At 36.8% G+C, this 21,800-nt stretch overlaps 1 protein-coding gene across 1 annotated transcript in view; it reads left to right on the top strand.

Annotated features, from left to right (window-relative positions):
• Positions 1–4,286: 4,286 nt before the first annotated feature.
• Positions 4,287–21,800, top strand: part of RLF (RLF zinc finger) — a 71,375-nt gene continuing 53,861 nt past the window's right edge. The window contains exon 1 of the mRNA XM_010996946.3: positions 4,287–4,550. Coding sequence (XP_010995248.2) covers positions 4,314–4,550 — 237 coding nt within the window. The 5' untranslated portion in view covers positions 4,287–4,313. The remainder of the gene's footprint in view (positions 4,551–21,800) is intronic.

Below are 21,800 nucleotides of genomic sequence, written 5' to 3'. Positions count from 1 at the left end.
GTTGGGGAATGATCAACCATGCCAAATACTGCTAAGAGACTGGATAAATGAGGACTGAATTCACTAGGTAACACAGCAAAAGTAGTCATTACTGGTGATGTTAAAAAGAGCAGTTTCAGTGAGGAGTGGGGAATGAAAGCCTGGCAGAAAAGGGTTCAAAAGAGAATGAGAAGAGAATAAGTGAAAACAGAGGGTTTGGTCAGCTCTTTAGAGGAGTTTTTCTATAAAAGAGAGCAAAGAAGTGGGACGGAAACTAGAAGAGGATGTGGTGAAGTCAAAGAAAGAATTTTGGTCTAATAACAGGGGACATAACAACTGATGGTTCTGCATCTTCAGCCCGCCCTCTCTGAAGCTGCACAATCATATACCCAAGTGCTTGTCTGGTATCTCCATTTGGATGTCTCACAGGAGAATCAAACTTTTTTTTTTTTAAAATGAGGTATAGTTGATTTACAATATTATATTAGTTTCAGGGGTACAACATAGTGATTCAAATTTTTACAGATTATACTCCGTTTATACTTATAAAATATTGGCTATATTCCCTGTGCCATATAATATATCCTTATAGCTTATTTACTTTATACACAGTAGTTTGTACCTCTTAATCCATTACCCCTATTTTGCCTCTCTTCCTTCCCTCTCCCCACTGGTAACCACTAGTTTGTTCTCTAGATTTGTGACTCTGTTTCCTTTTTTTTAATATTCATCCCTCTGTTTTATTTTTTAGATTCCAAATGTAAGTAATAGCATACAGTATTTGCCTTTCTCTTATTTCACTAAGCATGATACCCTCCAGATCCATCCATGTTGTTGCAAATGACACAGTTTCATTCTTTCTTGTGGCTGAGTAGTATTCCATTGTACATATATACCACATCTTAATTATCTGTTCATCTGTTGATGAACACTTAGGTTGCTTCCAGATCTTGGCTGTTGCATAATGCTGCTATGAACACTGGGGTGCATGTATCTTTTCAAATTAGTGCTTTCGTTGTCTTTGGATATATGCCCAGGACTGGAATTGCTAGGTGATATTTTTAGTTTTTTGAGGAACCTCCATTATGATTTTCCACAATGGCTGTACCAGTTTACATTCCCACCTGTGATTCTCTTTTAGGAGAATCAAACTTTACCTGTCCCAAACAGAACTCTTTGTTTGCCTGCCCCTCTTTCCCCAATCTGTTCTTTTCTGAAGTTTTTTTTTCCTCCGTAAGCTTCATTGCCAGTCATTTAAACCAATAGCCATGTAGCCATTCCAGGTTCCTCCCTTTCCCTCACTTCTCACAACCAACTCATCAGCCTGTTGGTTGTACTTCCAAAATGTATCCTAAATCTGTTCACTTTTATCATCCAAACTGCTGCAATAGCTTCTCTGTTTTCATTCCTGCCTTCCACCACTTACTCTGCATACTGCAGCCAAGCATGTAAATCAGATGATGTCATAACACCACTTAATGCTTTCCAGTGGTCACCTTTCACACTTAAAATCTCCACTGCTTACCTTATCTGGCCCTTTTCTCCTTCTCCAGCCTCATCTCCACCGCTTTCCCTCTCTTGCACCATGTTCCAGACACACTGACCCTCTTTAATTTTTTAAAACCTAATTATTTGTATTGTAAAGATTTTTTAAAAAGCACAGAGAATAATATTACAACTATGTGTGCATTACCCAGCTCTAATACATTAATATTTAGCCACATTTGTCCATTCAAATGTAAACTACATGTTCTCCTCTGAATCTCTGTTATCTGGGAAGGTACTCAGCAGATAATAGGTGCTCAATGCAACTGATATGATTGATTGACTGAATATCTGCTTTGAATTAAAAAAAATTACAAATACAGTGAATGCTTCTTACACCTCCCTTACTCCTTCATTCCCCAGGGAACTGCTATTCTAAAGGTGATACGTGCCATTCTTATGCAGTCCCTTATTTTAATATTTTTACTACTTCAGCATTTGTTTTCTGTGTTTTTAAAACTTTTAGTATGGAATAATATATATCCTTTGCAATTTTCTTTTATCATGCTTTATGTTTTCTATACTTATTATGTTAATATATGCGGTTTTAATTCAGTCACTCACTAGCTGTACAATATTTCAGTCTGTGATCAAACTATAATTTGTTTATTCATCTCTCTACTGTTGAACATTTAGGTTGTTTCCAATATTTTATCATTATAAAGTGTTGCAATGAATATCAGCAACATAGTGGCTAAGAGTTCAGATTCAGATGAAAAAGAACATATATTGTCATAACTGGAACGTTGCGTTGTATACCAGTAATTAACACATTGTAACTGACTGTCCTTCAATTAAAAAAATAAGTCATATAGAGAAAAATTATCCCAGGTAGAAAGTTTGAACTGCAAGAAGAAAATAAGGGCAAATAAAGTGGAAATATATGCATAAATCTAAATAAAATTTACTATATAAAAAATAATATATATATGTATAACTGAATCACTCTGCTGTACACCAGAAACTAACACAGCATTGTAAATCAACTATACTTAAAAAACTAAATTAAAAAAGTTCAGATTCTGGAGCCAACTACCTGGGATTGAATTCTGGGCACATCACTTACTAACTCTGTCACTTTAGGCAAGTTACTCAAATTCTCTGTGCCTCTGTTTCCTTAATTGTAAAATGAGGATAATAATAGTATCTTTTCATAGTATTGTTTAGTAGGATTAAATGAATTAATATACATAAAGAATTTAGAGAAGAACCTAGCACATGATGATGATGATTACTATTATTATTATTAGGAATTGCTGAGTTACAGGACAAGTGCATCTTTAATTTTATTATATATTACCCATTTTTCTCCTAAGTGATGTAGCAGTTGATACTTCCACTAACAATATATAAATTCCAGTTTTCTAAATCCCAACACATGGTACTAATTTAAAATTTCTGCCAATCTGATGGGTATGAAATTATATGAAATTATATCTCATTGTTATTTTAATTTGTACTTTGATAGTTACAGTGAAGTTAAATATCTTGTCATGGGCTTTTTGGTCGTTCCAGTTTCTTTTTCGGTGAGCTACCTCTTTATATCCTTTCTCTACTTTCCTATTAGAGTGTTTGCTTTTTTCCTTTTGACTTTGGGAACTTTGGGAGATATTAATTCCTTGATGGTTACATATGGTGAATATTGCCTGGTCTTCGTCTTGTCTTTGTGTTCCATCTTTTAAAACTTCTGCTATTAGACATGGATGGACCATACTAAGTGAAGTGAGCAAGAAAGAGAAAGAAAAATATCATATGATGTCACTCATATGTGGAATAGATATTAAAAAAGGACACTAATGGACTCATCTACAAAACAGGAACAGACTTGCAGACATAGTAAATAATCCTATGGTTACCAGGGGAAAGGGGTGGGAAGGGATAAATCTGTGAGTTTGAGATTTGCAGATGTTAACCACTAAATATAAAAATAGGTAAAAAACAAATTTCTTCTGTATAGAATGGGGAACTATATTCAACAGCTTGTAATCTTTAATGAAAAAGAATATGAAAACAAATATATGTATATATATGCATGACTGGGATAGTATGCTGTACATCAGAAATTGACACATTGTAACTGACTGTACTTAAATTTAAAAAAAAACTTGTTATCAGAGAATTAAATTTTAATGCAGTAAATCTGCTTTGCCTAAATTTTGCCTTATTGTTTGTGCTTTTTGGGTCTTATTTAAGAAATTCTTTATTCTGATACCGTAAAGACATTTTATATTTTCCTTAATCCATCCAGCATTTATTTTTGGATAAGGTTTGAAGTAAAAATCCAATCCACAAGGAAAAAAAAATGTTCCTGCGCCATTTACGGAAGAGTCCATCCTTTTCCTACTGACTTGTAATGCCCTCTCTGTTATAAACCACGTTCCCATGGAGCTAGTCTTCATTTCGGCCTCACAACACTTGCTTATTTTCCTTCTACTGGGGATGGCTCTTCTCAGGGCTACATTTCTCTCGTTCTTCATATCGCAGCTCAAATGTTATTCCCTCATATTCAGATTGTGTCTGCAGGTATGTTCGACTAGGTGACCCTCACGACTTTAAAAGGTCTGGAAGGACTGCACTGGGAAGGAAACTCTGGCCAGCTTGTTGCCAGGTTGTTGCCAGGGCGGCCGCCCGGGAGGCTGCGGAGGGGAGGAGCATCCCGAGTCCCAATGACAGATTCCGGCGGGCGCCAGCGTCGCCCAGTTGTGCGTCACCACGCGCGGTCGACCGGGGGCGGGGCCAGGACTGAGTCACGTGGCTTGGTTGCCTACGCGCTGCTGGGCCGTGGGAAGATGGCGGACGGAAAGGGAGACGCCGCCGCCGCCGCCGGGGCTGGGGCTGAGGCTCCGGCTCCCGCCGGAGCCGCAGACGGACCTGAGACTGAGTCCATGGCTCGGGGTCACAGCCCCTCATCTCCGGCGCCGGGAGCCTCGGGACTGCGACCGTGTCTGTGGCAGCTGGAGACAGAGCTGAGGGAGCAGGAGGTGTCGGAGGTCTCATCTTTGAACTACTGCCGGAGCTTCTGCCAGGTGAGGGGCGGACTGGCTGGCTGAGGGCGGCGGGGCGGGGAAGTCAGGGAAGAGGCCCCGGATCCGTTGCTGCAGCCGGGGCCGGACTGCAAGGCGCCACCTCTGTGTCTCGCCGCGCCCCCGGACCGGGAAGGCCCAGCTCGGAAGCTCGACCGCTGGCCCCCCTTCGCCACTGCCCGACTTTGGCCACCGCCAGAGCAGGTTGCGCTGGGTCAGACTGAAAGCTCGCAGGGCGCCGGCGGCTCCCTGGAGGGGCCATGCCCTCTCGTCGTTGCCTGTCCCCTCGGCCGGGTGGTAGGAGCGCCATTGCCTCCTGAGGGATTTATTGCTCGTTCCTGCCAGATGATCCTTTTTTGAGTAGAATGCAGATCTCTAAATGGGAGAGCTTGCGTTTTCCTGAATAATTCGGAGATATATGATGGGGCCAGAGACTTATCTTCGGAGTCAACGTCTTCTGGGCCTCTAGAAGATGTGACAGTTGGCTTTGAAAGACGTCTAGGGCTTTCTGTTTAAGAATTGTGAAGCTGGTTGGTTGGTTGTTGCTGCCTCCCCCCCCCCCCCGCCCCGACATTTAAGCTGTTCTTTCGCCTCTTCTCTATTCCTTTGAGAATTGTGCTGCCAGAAATAAGGCTTATGATCCTTGTGGTGGTTATTAGGGTCTTTGAGTAGAAGAGGATTGGGAAAGATGTGGAGTGTGGTCTCTTTTGGCAGTTCTGTGACCATTTCTGTGCCATAGTGGGTCCTAACCTATGATTATATATTTCTTGGTATGTTTAGTTTCCCTGATCACTCCGAGATTTTTCTTTATAAATTTAAAGATGTGCCATTATTATTTCTACGTCTGCTTGTTTGTTCTAATCAGGTGTTGGAGCCACCCCTTTGCTTCTCACCTGGTGCACCTTAGTGCAAAACAATCGTAGTGTGTTGGCACTTGAGCCTTAATGAGTAGTTGAGTGTTCTGAATAAATTGCGGTGTTCCAAAGTTACAATTTTGGGGGACAATTTGTTGTGTTGGTCCTGAGGAGAATCAAAAATTGACTTGATTGATTGCTCTTCTCCCTCTTCTCTGCTGAGCCAGAAGCAGTCTCTTTGAATGAATTTTGTCCTTGCTGATCTTTTCCATAACATTGTATCACTTCAGTTTTTTTTTTGTGTCTACAACCTGCAACCTTTCCCTGCCCTATGAAGTGCTAAGGTGTTCTTTGCGTCTTCACTAGCAGTGAACACTTGCTACATGTATTTATTCTACAAACTTTTACTGACTTCATAGGATGGTGCCAGACAGTATAAAGTGCTGAGGAAACATGAATAAGATGGCACTTACCCTTGATGAGCATACAGTTGGGAGGGGATAGTAGAAATAACAGGATTGCCAATGCAGTTTTGGTAATGATGGGAAGGGCGACGTTGTAGAGACACTGGTGAGGGGACGCCTAATGGGAACCACTGTTAACTAGTAAAAGTAAATTTAAAGGTTAACTATAGGTTGTAATATATACTTAGAAGTAACTGGGAGAGGGCACTTTAGATTGGGTGGTCTGGGAAGGCCCTGCTGCTGAAGGCTGAAGGGTTAAAAATGAGTCGGAAATTTCGGGGAGGGAGGGGGCATTCCAGTGCCCAAGGTAGAGATGAAAAGGAAAACAGTGCTTTGGGAGAAGAGGGAGCTGATTGGACCAGGATTAGTGAGGGAGGAGAACAGAACCATGGGTTTTGGGTAAGCCTTTTAAGCCTGAGTTGTCTTCCTAAGAAGGATGAAAAGAATGGTTATAACCAGTCAACTTGAAGCTTGTCAGAGGATACCTTATATATATATCCTGCTTTATGCTTAGTGCTTGCAGCTCCAATTTTATTTTGATGTCTTAGTCTTAGTGACACCTGTAGATGTGAGAGCACTGAAATATTTTAAAAAGAAAGTACATTTGTAATTTGTCTGTTTTATGAAGTTTTTTTGGCCTAAAAATTTCCCAAAACATTTTTTGCACTAATAAATGAAATAAAATGAGTACTTGTGACAGTATGTTGTAATAGAAAGCACATTGGATTGGGAGTTAGTTGGGTCCTAATTGTGACTACAACTTATTAGCTGATAACCTTGGGCAAACTGTGACCGTGAGATTATATTTTGTTTTCTGACCTTTATCTTGTAAGGCTTTATGTGAACGGTAGAACCGAAAGTTTATATTCAACTCTTCACAATATTTTTCACAATATTTTTGTCATATTTTTCTTGTAGCCCAGATACACCAGACACAGGAAAAAATGTTTAAATTTTGTGATGAGGTACGGGTATTTCACCATCCAAATTTGATTGAACAGCTTTTGGTTTCACATTTGCAAGGCAGAATAAGTTATTCATCTACTGATTGTGTCTGTGCTTGACATTGCACTGAGTGCCGGAGATGGGAACCTGCCCTCTAGGAGCACCTAATGAATGTGTCAAGAGAGATAGTGGTATTATATTGTCATAAAGGCCTGACCTGTGCTCTCTGGGATGCTTAACTGCCACAAAAGTATTTTCATCATGTGTTTATTGTAGAGCTATTGTCTTAGAGACTTACGTTGTGCCAACTAGATCCTGCAGCAGGCTGGGACCATATTCTCTCCATCTCTTGTAGCACTTAAGAGAAATGGTTCTGCCTTTGGAATTGCACCAAGTCAAGAAATAAACTAACATATGAAAGGATAGAGAAGCTTGTTTCATTCTGGGCATGTTTTCAATTTTCAGAAGTTTGTGAAGATGATCAAAATGAAACTTCATAAGTAACAGTTACCAAGAAAATGATATTTAGATCAAATTGTATTCAGGGAAGATTTGTATTCATTGACTATGGGATATGGGTTTCGTTTTTGTTTTTTTTTTTCCTCTCCCTCAGTTCCTTTTCTAAAAACATTGTCTGCCAGACAGTGTGGATAAGATTAACTCCAGAAAACAGTCTTTCTTTGTTTTACTGAAAGATTAATGATATCCTCTCAAGTTATTGCTGTATTTTGGGAACCAAGATTTCTGAAGTTTTCCAACTGGTGGTTCCATTTGTAACACAAATTTTGAAGACTTTTTAAGTAGACTTCATTAACAAATTTGAAATTATTGGGTGAATGATTATACTTTGGGAATACCAGGCAAAGTAGTTTTATGAATAAACCTTGTTTATGAAACACTTTTAGTTCTGGACTGACGGTGACTTTGTAGATTTTTAAATGTTAAAATAGGTAAATACTGCATGTATATCAGTTCTCGCTAGATTAGTGATTGTGAGTACAAAGGGTTAAGTCAGATAGGCATACTGACTTCACCATTTAAACCAACTATCTGACCTTGATGAGCTTGTTACTTTCTTTAAACCTTAGTTTTCCATTTGCAAATGTAATAATAATAGTACTTACTGTTCTCTATGTAAATACATTGTTGTGTGGACTAAATGAAACAATCTCTGTAAAAAACAAAGCCCCCAGAATTGTCTGAGTTATCCAGATTTCTTTGAATAAAAAGTCTTCACAGCCTTGCCCCCAGGTTGCTTTTCAGCTCTTACCTAGCCAATCCCATCACCCCACTCCTCCTCCTCTTACTTATCCAGGAATACTTTACTTGGAGTCCATGGAACAAAATGTGACATCACTTACTCTTGTGATTAAAATTTTGCCTTTGAATTTCCAGGTGCATTATTTTGGGAAAGATGATCTTAATTTTCATTTGATTCTTCAAGATTCAAGGCACATGTTAGGTTTTCAGTAAATATTTCCCAAGTGACTGATCTCCAAAAGGGTAGAATTACTGCTTTAACAAGATCAATGTTTTTCCCTTTCATTGTGCCATTCTGTCCTTTTCTCTCATTTTCTGTATGGCAGATTTTCCTTCTTTAGAGTCCAGGGCAAATGTCACCTTGTCTGTGAAGCTTTCTTTGATTTTACTGGATAGATTACCTCTTAGTTGTTTGTGTTCTTTTGACACCTTGCACATAACCTATGGTTTTAACTGTTTTTCTTGTTACTGTCTTGGTTCAGGCTTCATAATGTCCTGTTGCAGCAACTCTTCACTAATCTCTCTTGCCTTCTGACTGGTCTTAACTACAATCCATTTTGATCTTCATTCTAAATTATAATCTTGTTATTCCCTTTATTCCCTAAAATTCTTCAGTGATCTTCAAAGGCAAGATAAAATTCAGACTAATTAATCTGGCATGTAAAGCCTTTTTGTGTCTGGACATGCCCAACTTCCCACTTTTTTTGGGGGGGAATCTACCTTCACCCCATTATTCATCTCTCAGTCTACCTGGTTAACCCCAGGGTCCTCCCTTCCCCATCTGCTTCTTTGTCCTTTAAGAGCTGGCTCTAATATTAAGTCTCTTAGAGCAGTTTCTGATTCCAGAAGATGGAATGAGATGATTCTTTCACTTAGAATATGTACACCAATAGCACTCTGTACATGTGCATGGTACCTGAATGTTTATTTCCATGTTTGTCTCTTGTATTGACTAGCCAAAAAGAGCTTGTTTAGTCTTTCCATATTCTTGATACCTGGCAATTAATGCAATGCTTGGCCCACAAAACCAATTTGTTGAATGAATTGTATTTTGGGAACTGAATGATACACTCAAGAGACGAGTATTTCAAAAGGAACACCTAATGTAAAACCTAGTATGTTAAGAAGCAATTTTACTATAAGAAATTACTGTAAAGAAACAGTTTGGGAGATTTTGGTCATTTCTTAGAGACATTACTTACCAACTTAGCTTACATTCATGTAATAAGATACACTTTTACATATTGGAATGTGTGGTAGTGTTGTTGGAGGGAGAAAATAGGAGGCATTATATAGTATTGAGGAAGAGTTAATGGTCTAATAGGACAATAGTTTGGAGATGTTGAGATAGGGAGGATCAGTTTTCCTAACTCCCTGAGGTTGGTGGCCATGAAGACTCTTGAGCATTACCACTTTCATTTATTTCTTTTAAAGAGTTTTTATTAAATGCATTACCTTTTCTTCTTGTGCTGCCTTCTCTTGGGAGATGTCTAAATTGAACCTAGATGGCAGGTAATTGTAATAGCAAAAGCTAACTTCTTAGTGCATTTGACCAAAACATATTATAAATGTGACCTGTGAAGCAGTGGGAACTTTGGGTGCTGTCATTTACTGTGGTACCACCCAGTCTCTTGTTGCATACTATGACCACTAGTGATTTCTGTGTCTACCTGTGGATCATGCTCTTCTGAACAGTGTTCGTATAAAATTAAAATAGAAAATACCATTTATTTCAAGCCTGCAGAGGCACTGGTTAGCTAAAATGTGCTTTGTTTTCATTCAGTTCTAGACACTTGTCACCTCTCCCAGAGGCCTTCCTTGACTATTTTATCTAAAACAGCACTTCCCCATCTTTTTCCAACTCCTTACCACGGCTTTATATTTATTTTCATTACTGACTACTGTCTGGTATGTCTGTCTGTATCCCCATCTGAAGTATAGGCATCACGAGGGTGTTGATTGTTTTATTTACCCAGGGCCTAGACTAGTCCCTCACGCTTAAATGGCTACTCAGTAGTTGTTGATCTTTTATCTCCTCCTTTCTGAATCCCTGACTAGACTTCTTGAGAGTAAGAAGTCTAGTCTTACCTATGTCAAAAAATAAGGACTTTTTGGTCAACCAGTTTATACTGCTTCCTAATAGGGGTGGGGTGTTACTGTTCTTTGTATGTTAATTAACTAAGAGTAGAACCTCATTTTAATTTTATTTATGCTTTCTAAGAATGTCTCCTGATTCCTTATATTCCACAAATATTTAAAGTAACAACTTTTTCAACAAGGTTTGCTTAGCCAGATTGAAGTTCTTATTTTGGATATGACTGATACCATACTGTAAAACCTGAACATCGATTTCAAGATGGTGTAAAAAAAAATAGATTCCTTAAACTTTCATTGCTGACATAAGCCAATGTAGAAACCATATGAAAAATTAGAGAGGCTGTTAAATTTGTTGAGCATCTTTTATGTATCAAGCACTTGGGTAGGTAATGGTAATTTTCCTTTTAAAGATAGAAAACTGAGGCACAGGGTAATGAGGGAACTTTCCCAGGATCACACAGCTAGTAAGCTGCAGTGAAGTCTTTGATTCCAGAGCCCATGCTGTTTTTCTTGTATCAGCATTTCCTAAACTGTGTTTTGTTCCATGAGCTATATGTATTTGTAAGCACTTCTTGAAATAAGGATTGTATGTTCAGATAAGTTGGAGTAATGTTGGGGTGACTTTTTAAAATAAAAGACACATTGGGAATCTCCTGGAGAGACATTGTGTTGTGCAGCATTAGCTAAACTTAGCATGTCTGAAACATTTAACATTTCGCCATGTTCTAAACCTTATATTAGAGTCAAAATCACATGCTTTTTTTCATTATAGTAAAGCTAATCACTATGATGAAGGGTTGATTGCCTTATGTTTCTGCACACCACTGCGTTTTGATTCTCTGGTTTCAGCCTGAATATGACTATGATATTTTGTGGTTTTTTTTTTTTTTTTTTGGTAGGGGGAGGTAGTTAGGTTTGTTTGTTTGTTTGTTTTTGGAAGAGGTACTGGGGATTGAACCCAGGGCCTTGTGCATGCTAAGCATACACTCTACCACTTGACCTGTACTCTCCCTGACTGTGAGCTTTTTATTAAAAAATCTTCCCGCCAAAATTTTTGCAGGTTTTAAATTAAATACTGTCCCAAATGAAAAATATTTTAATGTATTGTAATTTTTTGGAAGTTGAGAATGAATTATATTTTAGACATATTTTGGGTTCAAGTTTGTTCATCTACGTTTATCTTTATTTCTGCAACGTAGTTAGCTTGGGATCTATTAATGTATTTGTCTGTTTCCCCTCACTTTTATGTTACGCCTGATTTCTCTAATGTGTTTTTTTGAAGGCCTTCCTTGTCCTTTTTTGGGAGATCTAGTAGTTTTTTGTGCTGATGTCCGATTTCATAATGTTTTTACTCCTAAGGAAATAACCTGAGTTTGTCACATTGGCCAACAACAATAATGCCTTTTAATATGGACACTTACAAGAATTATTATCAGATACAATAGAATGAATGGCCTAGCTTGGGAATTGTATTTTTATGATATATGATTGTATAAAATAGGCATATTTTAGTTTGTGATTTCCTTTTCTTTAATTTGCTTTTTCATATGTGTGTTTAAAATATATGATATTTTAAAGTAATAAAAGTACATATGTACTTTTGTTTGTTTGTGACTCCAAACTGATACATGCTCATTCTAGAAGCTTGACGATGTAATCGTCCAAGCAACTCATGAATACATTCTAATTGTGAAAAATTAGAACAGTGCAAAAGAAGAGAGAGCAAAAGATGGAAACTGTCTCACATGCCCTGTACTTCAGTACTACGTTTTCCTGGGTTAACGGTTTGGGAATGTATACTTACGGAATTTTTCTATATGGTATGTACTGGTTTTGGAAGAATAGTGTCAAGCTTATATAGTAAAACTTGCTTCTTTCACTTAATATTTTTCATGTGGAATACACACACAGTTACTATATTTTAAAAACTGCATAGTATTCCATTGAAAACTGCATTGATTTTAAATTCTGCAAGTAACAAAACTTTCTTCAACACTCTTCATTTAAAGATTTTTTTAAACTATAAAAGCAATGCTCAAGGCAAAATATATAAAGCTACAGGAAGTTTCAAGGGAAAAGTAAAAGCCCTTTTCTGCCTTCATTCCCTCCAGTCACTCCGCAGAGGAGTTAATAGTGTCTTGTGTATTCTTAGAAACTCAAATACACATTCTTCTGCAATTTACATTTTAATTTAATATATTGAGGACAATTTTCTTTATCAATACATGTTGGACATTACCATAATTAAATATTCTGTGTTCTTTTTTTATTGTTATCACAGTGTTGCAGTGAATAACCTTAAACATTAAGCATTGGTTATTTATATCCATAGCTTAAATTCCTGGAATTGAAATTACCAAATTAAAGAGAATGTTTTTTGAAATTTTGATAGATATTGGTCTACAAAAAATTGTATATGTACTTCTACCATAAGTGTAATGAAGTCCCTGTTTCACTATATCCTTGCCAACCCTAGTGTTACTAAACTTCTTAATATCTGCCAGTCTGATAGCGGCAAGAAATTTCTATCATACTATTATATTAACTTGCACTTTAACAGCAATTGTGTATTTTTTCATGTGTATTAGTTTACTGCTTTCCCTGTGAGGTTTGTCTACTTTTTAAACATACTTCTTTTTTAAAACATTACTAGTTAAAAGTCGTAAAAATTTGATTGTGTCTCAGCATTGAATATGACTTTGTAACTTTGATTCCATGCGCTTGAGGTTCTCCAGAAGCAGAACGTACTGTGGAGAGTTCGTTGCAGCCTAACCTGAAGCCATTGGAATGTGTAATACAATTTAGTGATTGATTGTTGCTGTGTGAGATTTGTCAGTGTACTTATTTCCAACAAACATTTATTGATTGTTGCTACTTTGGGGAGATTTGGGAATCTTTGGGAAGACTAAGTCATAGCAGAATCACTGGAAAGACCCTAGTGCTTTCCATTAGTTATTTTTTTCTTATGTTGTTATCTTTGTAAGTTTTCAAATTAAGTGTCACTGAATGGATGTATTACCTTGGGCCAAATCAGTTTATCATGGATCCTCAAATTATTGCTTAAGTGAGGTGACCTTTAAGATGTGATTCTCTTCCAAAAATTTTATAATTCTATTGAGAAACATATGCTAAGGATTATTTTCTGAGTCATCTCCAGACATTTGCCTTGTGCATCCTTATTGAAATAAATGAATATTAAATGTTTTATTTATGCAGTACTGTTGTATAGATTATAAGCAAACACAGATATAAAAGAGATGAGACTTTTGAAAACTAATGTAAATAAAAGTTTCAGTATTATATTTCTGCCCCTTGATGAGTTATCATTTACCCTTCTAGGGTAAATGCCTTTCCTGGTGGAGACCTGTCTGCTTATCTGAGCTGAAATTATTTGTTTACATTAGTTGTTATGCTCACTATCCTTACTTGGCTTTTTCCTTCATAGTGAAATCTTGATTTCAGTGTGTAAAGGACTTGGTAAATGAAAATGTTAAATCTAGAGCAAATGATCCCAGGAATTTCTAACATTAAATGTGGATAAACATCATGTTTGGTCAGTCATATGTTTTATTGTCCTAAGAAATGGAGAACATATGCAATAGAAAGTAGATTTGAAGTTAGGAGGTTTCACTTCAAATCTTCGTTTACTCTTGTGACCTTAAACACTCTCGTGACCTTAAACCTTGCCTTGGGTTTATATTTTTGTCTATAGAATTGAGGTTAATAGAAAGTTTACCCCCATAGGTGGCTGTGAGGATCAAATGGGATAGTATAACACTTAGCATAATTTTTGGTAGCTGCAGATAGGTACCCAGTATGCCAGTTTCTTTATTTCCTATCTTGAATATTGTTTTTAAAAAAATACTTAATGTAGCAAAGCTTTCCATTTTTCTGTCAATGTACAGCTCTTTGAAAGAAAAAGGTAAGTTTCCTAAATGCTTACAAAGCATTTGTTATTATAGTTTTAGATTCAGAGAGTCTGTGATGAGCTTTGTAGACTGGAAGTGTATTTTACAGTAAATTACATTGAAGCAATATAGATTCCTTTTGTGGTTTATAGTAGGTATAATGGATTTCACCTGTTGCAACCATCAGCTTATTCTATATGAATTTTTTTTAATTAGTTTGAACGCTGGCTTTAACTTGATTTATTGTTTGGCATTTAAATTACATGTTTTATTAAGATATGCTTATCAAAAGTGATTTGAATTTGCAACACATTGGATTTGAGTCCTTGGGAAAAAGGTGGCCATGTTTTCATAAAATTGTAGAATCTTATGTTTGGGGGAAGAACTTTGAAGGTTATCTAGCCCATTCCCTTTCCAGCTTAAAACTTGTAGGGTGGAAACTCCCTCACAGTCGAGGATGTTAGCCTAGGATCAGAGTAATTATAATACCAATATTATGGGATATTATATGATAGCTATAATATCAGTAAAGTGCTGAACTTTGACATACCTATTTACTGTCAAACAAAATTCAGGACTAGTGTTATCATTGTAATCTGATGTGAACACCCTTGTAAAAAAAATACTATCTAAGCATTTCTTTTTCAAAATTCCCACAAGTGCAGTTTGGTCAACATTATGCTGTTCTCCTTCTTTACAGGGTTTGAATGAAGCAGTGAGAACTTGGAGTCAAATCTAGTTAGTTGAATTTGTTTTAGTATACAGGTATATTCGCTGTAATCAAAGATATGTATCTGAAAAATTAAACTTCAAAAATAAGTCAGCAAATCTATTAGTGCAAATAATCAAAAGCAAATAATGAGAGGATACCTCCTGTGTGCTACTCAGTGTGCTAGGTTCTGGTTAACAGTGATGAAAGAACATGTGGTTCTTGCCCTCTGAGTTTATTATCTAATGGAAAAGATAAATATTAAGCAATTTTTCCTATTACATTCATTATTGACACAATAGAGCAGTAGTCAGTGTTTGATGATCATGTGTATTTATTCACCTTCCAACTAGTTTATCCTTGGTTAACAGGAACATAAGGAAAACAATTCCCATGTCTGACTACTGCATTATAATTTTGAGGTCTAACATAAATGGTTTTGAATAAGCAGCATTAATACTCTTTCCAGTTGGTATTGATTACAGAGAAATGATTTTCCATGCAACTTTCCTATAATCAGCTTCATTGGTGTTGGTCGCCAAGCTAAAAATTTGAAGCAAGTGTGTGATTAAGAAGGGAAGACTGTAGTAATTTAAGGAGAGCAGGAATGCCAGGAATCCATCTTGTATTGGATGAGGGCTTTTATAAGATAATTTAGGTTTGGAAATGCCAAAAAATAAGTATCCCTTGAACATTTCAGAGCCATAAAACATTTGAGCGTAGGAGATTATTACAAAGAATTAGAAAGCTTTTGTTGATGTATTTAAGGCATATGTACCAAATTGTATTTATCGGGGTTATTTGGGAATAGGTATTGGTAGTAGAATTAGATGGAACACAGATGTGATTTTCACTTCTTTATTGCATATAAAATTTTAAAATGGTAGAATTATGTGTGAATTTTACTTTTTTTGTATTTCTGTATTTTTTCAAATAAAATTTAAATAGGCAAAAAGATAGTGCTATATGTATTGATATGAAAAGATATCCAAGACCTGTTGTTTAAAGAGAAGTTAGAAAACTATAGTATCCCATTTTACAAAACAGTGTATAGAAACAGTTTTGAAAGGCAGTCACTAAAGTGTTATCATTTGTTTAATTTCAGTGAAGAATAAGTGGGACATTATCACTTTATGTTTCTTGTGTTTTTGTATGGTTGTACTCATGTTACCCTTTTAAATTAATTTTCATTTTATCAGCTTGTGCTCCAGTACTTGTCTTTGCTTCTTTCCTTTGTTAGAGCCTGTTTCCTGGCCCTCATGTTTTTGTCTTATTTTACTGCCCTGTTTTGGGTGTGGGGGAACACCCTCTAGTAGCTTCCTGAGGAGGGCTCTCTTCTCTCTTGATTGTGTTAGTTAGGCTAGGTATAGTAATCTGGGTTGAAAATCACTTTTGCTCAGAACTTTGAAGTATGTTACTTAAAAAAAAAAATCAAATATTTCCAACATACAAGTTGTAAAGAACATACTAAAATGAACACAACCTAAGAAATAAAATGATTGAAGCTACCTACGTACCCTTTCACAGATACTGTCTACCTCCTGCCACCATCCTGACTTTGGTAGTTAATCATTCTCCTGCATCTCTCTATTTTGTATTTTGTGTATTTAATATAATGTGTAGTATTATTTTGTGTGTTTTCCAGCTTAAATGGTATACTGTATGTATTGTTCTGAAACTTTTTGAATTCAACATAGTGTTTTCTAAGATTTATCTATTTTGGTATGTATAGCTTTGATGCACTCATTTTCACTGGTGTATAGTATTTCATTATGCAAATATATCAGAGTACATTTGTCCATTCTTTTATTGATGGATTTAGAGACATTCATATAAACTACCGGGGTGGATAGCTTTCCAGTATATCTTTATACATGGGTGTAAGGATTTCTTTAGGGTATATGCTTACAGTGGTATTGCTGGATTCTTATATAGGCCTGTCTTCAGCTATAATAAATACTGTCAAATTATTCTCCAAAGTATTTGTAGCAGTTAATGCCATTTATCAGTGTCTTAAAGTTACCATTGCCCCACATTCTTGCCCAATACTCATGTAGTCAGACAATTTAATTTTAGCCATTTTGTGGGTGGACTGTGGTATCTCATTGTGGTTTTAATTTTTTTTTTTGTTTACTTGTGAGGAGTTGTTTATCTTTTTGGTTATATTTATTGTTATTCAAATATCCTCTTGTGAATTGCCTTTTCTTATTTCTTTCTCATTTTTCATTTGGGTTTTCTTTTTTTTTAATTTATATATTTATTTTACAGTATCATATTATTTAAATGGAAGTATAGTTGATGTACAATATTATGTTACAGGTATACAATATAGTGATTCACAAGTTTTAAAGGTTATACTCCATTTATAGTTATTATAAAATGTGGCTTACTTTATACCCAATAGTTTGTACCTGTTAATCCTCCACCTCCATCTTGCCCCTCCTCCTTCCCTCTCCCCACTGGTAACCGGTAAGTTCCTTCTCTACATCTGTGAGTCTGTTTCTTTTCTGTTATATTCACTAGTTGTGTTTTTTTAGATTCCACATGTAAGTGATATCTTACAGTATTTGTCTTTCTCTGTATGACTTATTTCACTTAGCATTATGCCCTCCAAGTCCATCCATGCTGTACACCAGAAACTACTACATTTTAAATCAACTGTACTTTAATCAAAAAGGAAACAATGATCCAACCCATTTAAAATACAGGCAGAAGAACTGAACAGACATTTCTCCAAAAGGGGAAATACAGATGGCCAGCAGGAACATGAAAAGTTGCTCAACATCACTAATATCAGGGAAATGCAGATCAAAATCACAATGAGATATCATCTCACACCTGTCGGAATGGCCATCGTCAAAAAGAACACAAATAACAAATATTGGTGAGGATGTAGAGAAAAGGGAACCCTTGTACATTGTTGGTGGGAATGTAAATTGGTGCAGCCACTATGGAAAACAATATGGAGGTTTCTCAGAAACCTAAAAATAGAACCACCGTATGGCCCAGCAATTCCATCCTGGGCAAATATCTGAGAAAAACAGAAATGTTAATTCAAAAAGATACACACACCCCACTATTAACAGCAACATTATAATTGCCAAGATATAAAGGCATCCTAAGTGCACATCAATAGATGAATGGATAAAGAAGATGTAGCATGTATATGCAGTGGAATACAACTCACCCATAAAAAAGAATATTTTGTCATTTGTGACCCTTTGTTCACTTTTTTTTTAAATTTCAAAAGCCAGAATTTTGTAACTGGCATAAACATTTCCATTGCATCGAAAACAACAAAATACCTAGAAATAAACTTAACCAAGGAGATTGATTACCTGTACTCTGAAAACTGTAAAACACTGATGAAGGAAACTGAAGACAATACAAAGAAGTGGAAAGCTATCTTGTGCTCTTGGGTTGAAAGAATCAACATTATCAAAATGGCTGTACGACCCAAAGCAAGTTACAGATCCATTGCAACCCCTGTCAAAATAATCGTGACATTTTTCACAGAACTATAACAAACAATTCCAAAATTAATGGAACCATAAAAGACCCTGAATTGCCAAAGCATTCTTTTGTAGGTCTTCTTTCTCTCTTTCTTATTTTTGTTCTCTTTTCTTATGATTTGATGACTAGAGAGTTCGTTTAGCATTTGTTGTAAAGTTGGTTTGGTGGTGCTGAATTCTTTTAGCTTTTGTTTATCTGTGAAGCTTTTGACTTCTCCATCAAATCTGAAGGAGAGCCTTGCTGGATAGAGTATTCTTGGTTGTAAGTTGTTCCCTTTCGTCACTTTAAATATATTGTGCCACTCTCTTCTGGCCTGTAGAGTTAGTGCTGAAAAAAATTAGCTGATAATCTTATGGGAGTTCCCTTGTATGTTACTTGTTGCCTTTCTCTTGCTAATTTTAATATTTTCTCCTTATCCTTCATTTTTGTCAATACTTTGTGCCTTGGTGTGTTCCTCTTTGGGTTGACCCTGTCTGGAACTCTGCTTCCTGGACCTGGGGAACTGTTTTTCCCAAGTTGGGGAAGTTTTTGGTTATCATCTCTTCAAAAATTTTCTCAGGTCCTTTCTCTTTCTGGGACCCCTGTAATGCGACTATTAGTGCATTTCATATTGTCCCAGAGTTCTCTTAAACTATCCTCATTTCTTTTCATTCTTTTTTCTTCTCTTCTGCCATAGTGATTTCCACTAATCTGTCTTCTAGCTCACTGATCCGTTCTTCAGCCTCATTTAGTCTATTCTTGGTTCCTTCTAGTGTGTTACTTATTTCAGTGATTTTATTCTTCAACTCTGGGTATTCTTTACATTTTCCATCTCTTTGCTAAAAACTTTGCTTTGTGCATCTATACTCCTGTTGAGTTCTCTGAACATCTTTGCCATCATTACTTTAAACTCTTGGATAAGTTGCCTATCTCTTCATCACTTATTTCTTCTTCTGAGGTTTTGTCTGGAAGATACTCCTTTGCCACTTCATATTGTCTGTCTTTCTATTTGTATTTTTAGGTAGATTAGTTACGTTTTCGACCTTGAAAAAGTGGTCCTCTGTAGGAGACATCCTGAGCGTCCCAGGAGTACACTCCTCTCTTGTCATCCAAGAGCCGGGGTCCAGCCGGTTCCAGTGTAGAGTCTGGCCTGTATTTGTGGATTCCTTCCACAGGTTTGGGATTGTTGTTTTCTTATTTCTGTTATCTGTCCCTGGTGGATGAGACTGGACTAGAGACTTATGCGGGTTTCCTGGCAGGAGGAGCCGGTGCCTGCCCACTGCTGGGTGAAGCTTGGTCCTGGATCTCTGGTGGGTAGGGCCCTGTCTAGAGGTGTTTGTGGCTTAGGATGTCTGCTGATGGGAGGGACTGTGTTCCCACCCAGTTTGTTGTTTGGCTTGAGGCTTCCCAGCCCTTAAGCCTACAGGCTATTTGGTCGGGCTAGGTCCTGGTGCTAGTGATCCAATCAAGGTATCAGCCTCCAGGAAAGCTCATGTAGACGAACACTCCCGGGATGTTCACCACAGCTTTTATGTCCCCTAGGTGAGCCTCAGTTGTCCCCAGGTCCTCCAAAACCAGCTGCCAAGTCTGGCCCAGGTTCCTATGAAATCACTGTCTCTGCCCTTGAACCTGGTGCATGCGAAATTCTGTATAGGCTTCCCAAAAGAATGAAGTCTGTTTCTCCCAGTCCCACGGGGCACCTGGAGTTATGCCCCACTGGTCTTCAAAACCAGATGTCCTGGGGTCTCGTCCTCCTCCCAGTGCTGGAGCAGAACCCCGGGCTGGGGAGCCTGATGTGGGGCTTAGAACTCTCACTCCTGTGGGAAGGCCTCTGTGACTTAATTGTTCTTCAGCTTGTGGGTCCCCCACCTCTGGGGGTATGGGACCTGATCATATCACAAGCACGCCCCTCCTGTTGTCCAGCTGTGATTCCCTGTTTATGTTTCCAGTTGAAGATCCTTTTTGGTAGGTTTCCAGTCTCTTTTTTGGATGGTTGTTTAGCAGTCAGTTGTGGTCGCAAGGAAAGGAGAGCTCGTGGTCCTACTACTCTGCCATCTTGACCGGAAAAACTGGGTTGTCTTTTTCTTAATAGTTTTAATGAAATTATGTATTCTAGATATGAATTATTTGTTGGTCATTACTTTAGAATTATCATCTCATCAGTTTATCCTTTCACTTTTTATGTTATCGTTATGCATAGAAACTTTACATTTTTTTTCTGTAAAAATAAATCTGACATTTGAAAGATAAAATTTATTAAAGTTCTCTTTATGATTTTGTGGCCCATTTGTCTTTAAAAAAGCTTTATTGAGATATAATTGACATACAATAAACTGCTCATATTTGAAATGAATAATTTGATAAGCTTGGGCATACCCATGAAACCATAATCAGGATGTATATCCATCACTCCTTGAAGTTTCTTCCTACCCTATTGTATTTCCTCCTACATGTCCTATCCTCATTCAGCTGTCCTTCTATCTCTATAGATTAGATTGCAGTTTTTAGAATTCTACCTAAATAATACTACTGTCTCTTTTTGGTTTCTTTTACTCAGTATAATTATTTTGAAATTCATTTATGTTGTTATATTTACTAACAGTTCCTTTTATTGATGATTATTCATTGTATGGTTATGTAATAATTTGTTCATTCACCTGTTGATAGATTTGGCTTGTTTCCAGTTTTTGTCTTATGCAGACAAAGCTGCAGTGAACATTCATGTATGGGTCTTTGTGTGAACAAATACTTTCTCTTTCTCTTGGGTAAATATCTAGGTGAAATGGGTGGGTCACATGTCCGGTTTTTCAGAGTAATTGTATCATTTTACATTCCTACCAACAATATATGAGAGTTCTAATTTTCCACCTTCTGATAACACTTGGTGTGGCCAGTCTTTTTTTAATGGAAGTAAAGTCAGTTTACAATGTTGCATCAATTTCTTATGTACAGCATAAAGTTTCAGTCATACGTATACATACATATGTTCTTTTGCATATTCTTTTTCATTATCGCTTACTACAAGATATTGAATATAGTTCCGTGTACTAAACAGTATAAACTTGTTGATTATCTACTATATATATAGCAGTTAGTATCTGCAGATCTCAAACTCCCAATTTATCTACTGTACCCCCTTCCCTCCTGGTAACCATAAGTTTGTTTTCTATGTCTGTGAGTCTGTTTCTGTTTTGTAAATAAGTTTATTTGTATCTTTTTTTTTTTTTTTAAAGATTCCACATATAAGTGATATATGGTACATACATGTTTTCTCTTTCTGGCTTACTTAGGATGATGATCTCTAGGTCCATCCATGTTGCAGCAAATGGCATAATTTTATTCTTTTTTATGGCTGAGTTGGCCAGTCTTTTTAATTTTAGCCATTCTAAAACTAGTGGCAGCTCATGGTGATTCTCATTTGCATTTCCCTAATGACTTACTATATTGAGTATTTTTTCATGTGCTTATTTACCAAGCGTGTATCTTCTTTGGGAAAGTATCTTTTCAACTCTTTTGCCCATTTA

This window comes from Camelus dromedarius, chromosome 14 (assembly GCF_036321535.1).
Source record: "Camelus dromedarius isolate mCamDro1 chromosome 14, mCamDro1.pat, whole genome shotgun sequence".
Lineage (NCBI taxonomy): Eukaryota > Metazoa > Chordata > Mammalia > Artiodactyla > Camelidae > Camelus > Camelus dromedarius.
This window is presented reverse-complemented; position numbering and strand designations above follow the sequence as displayed.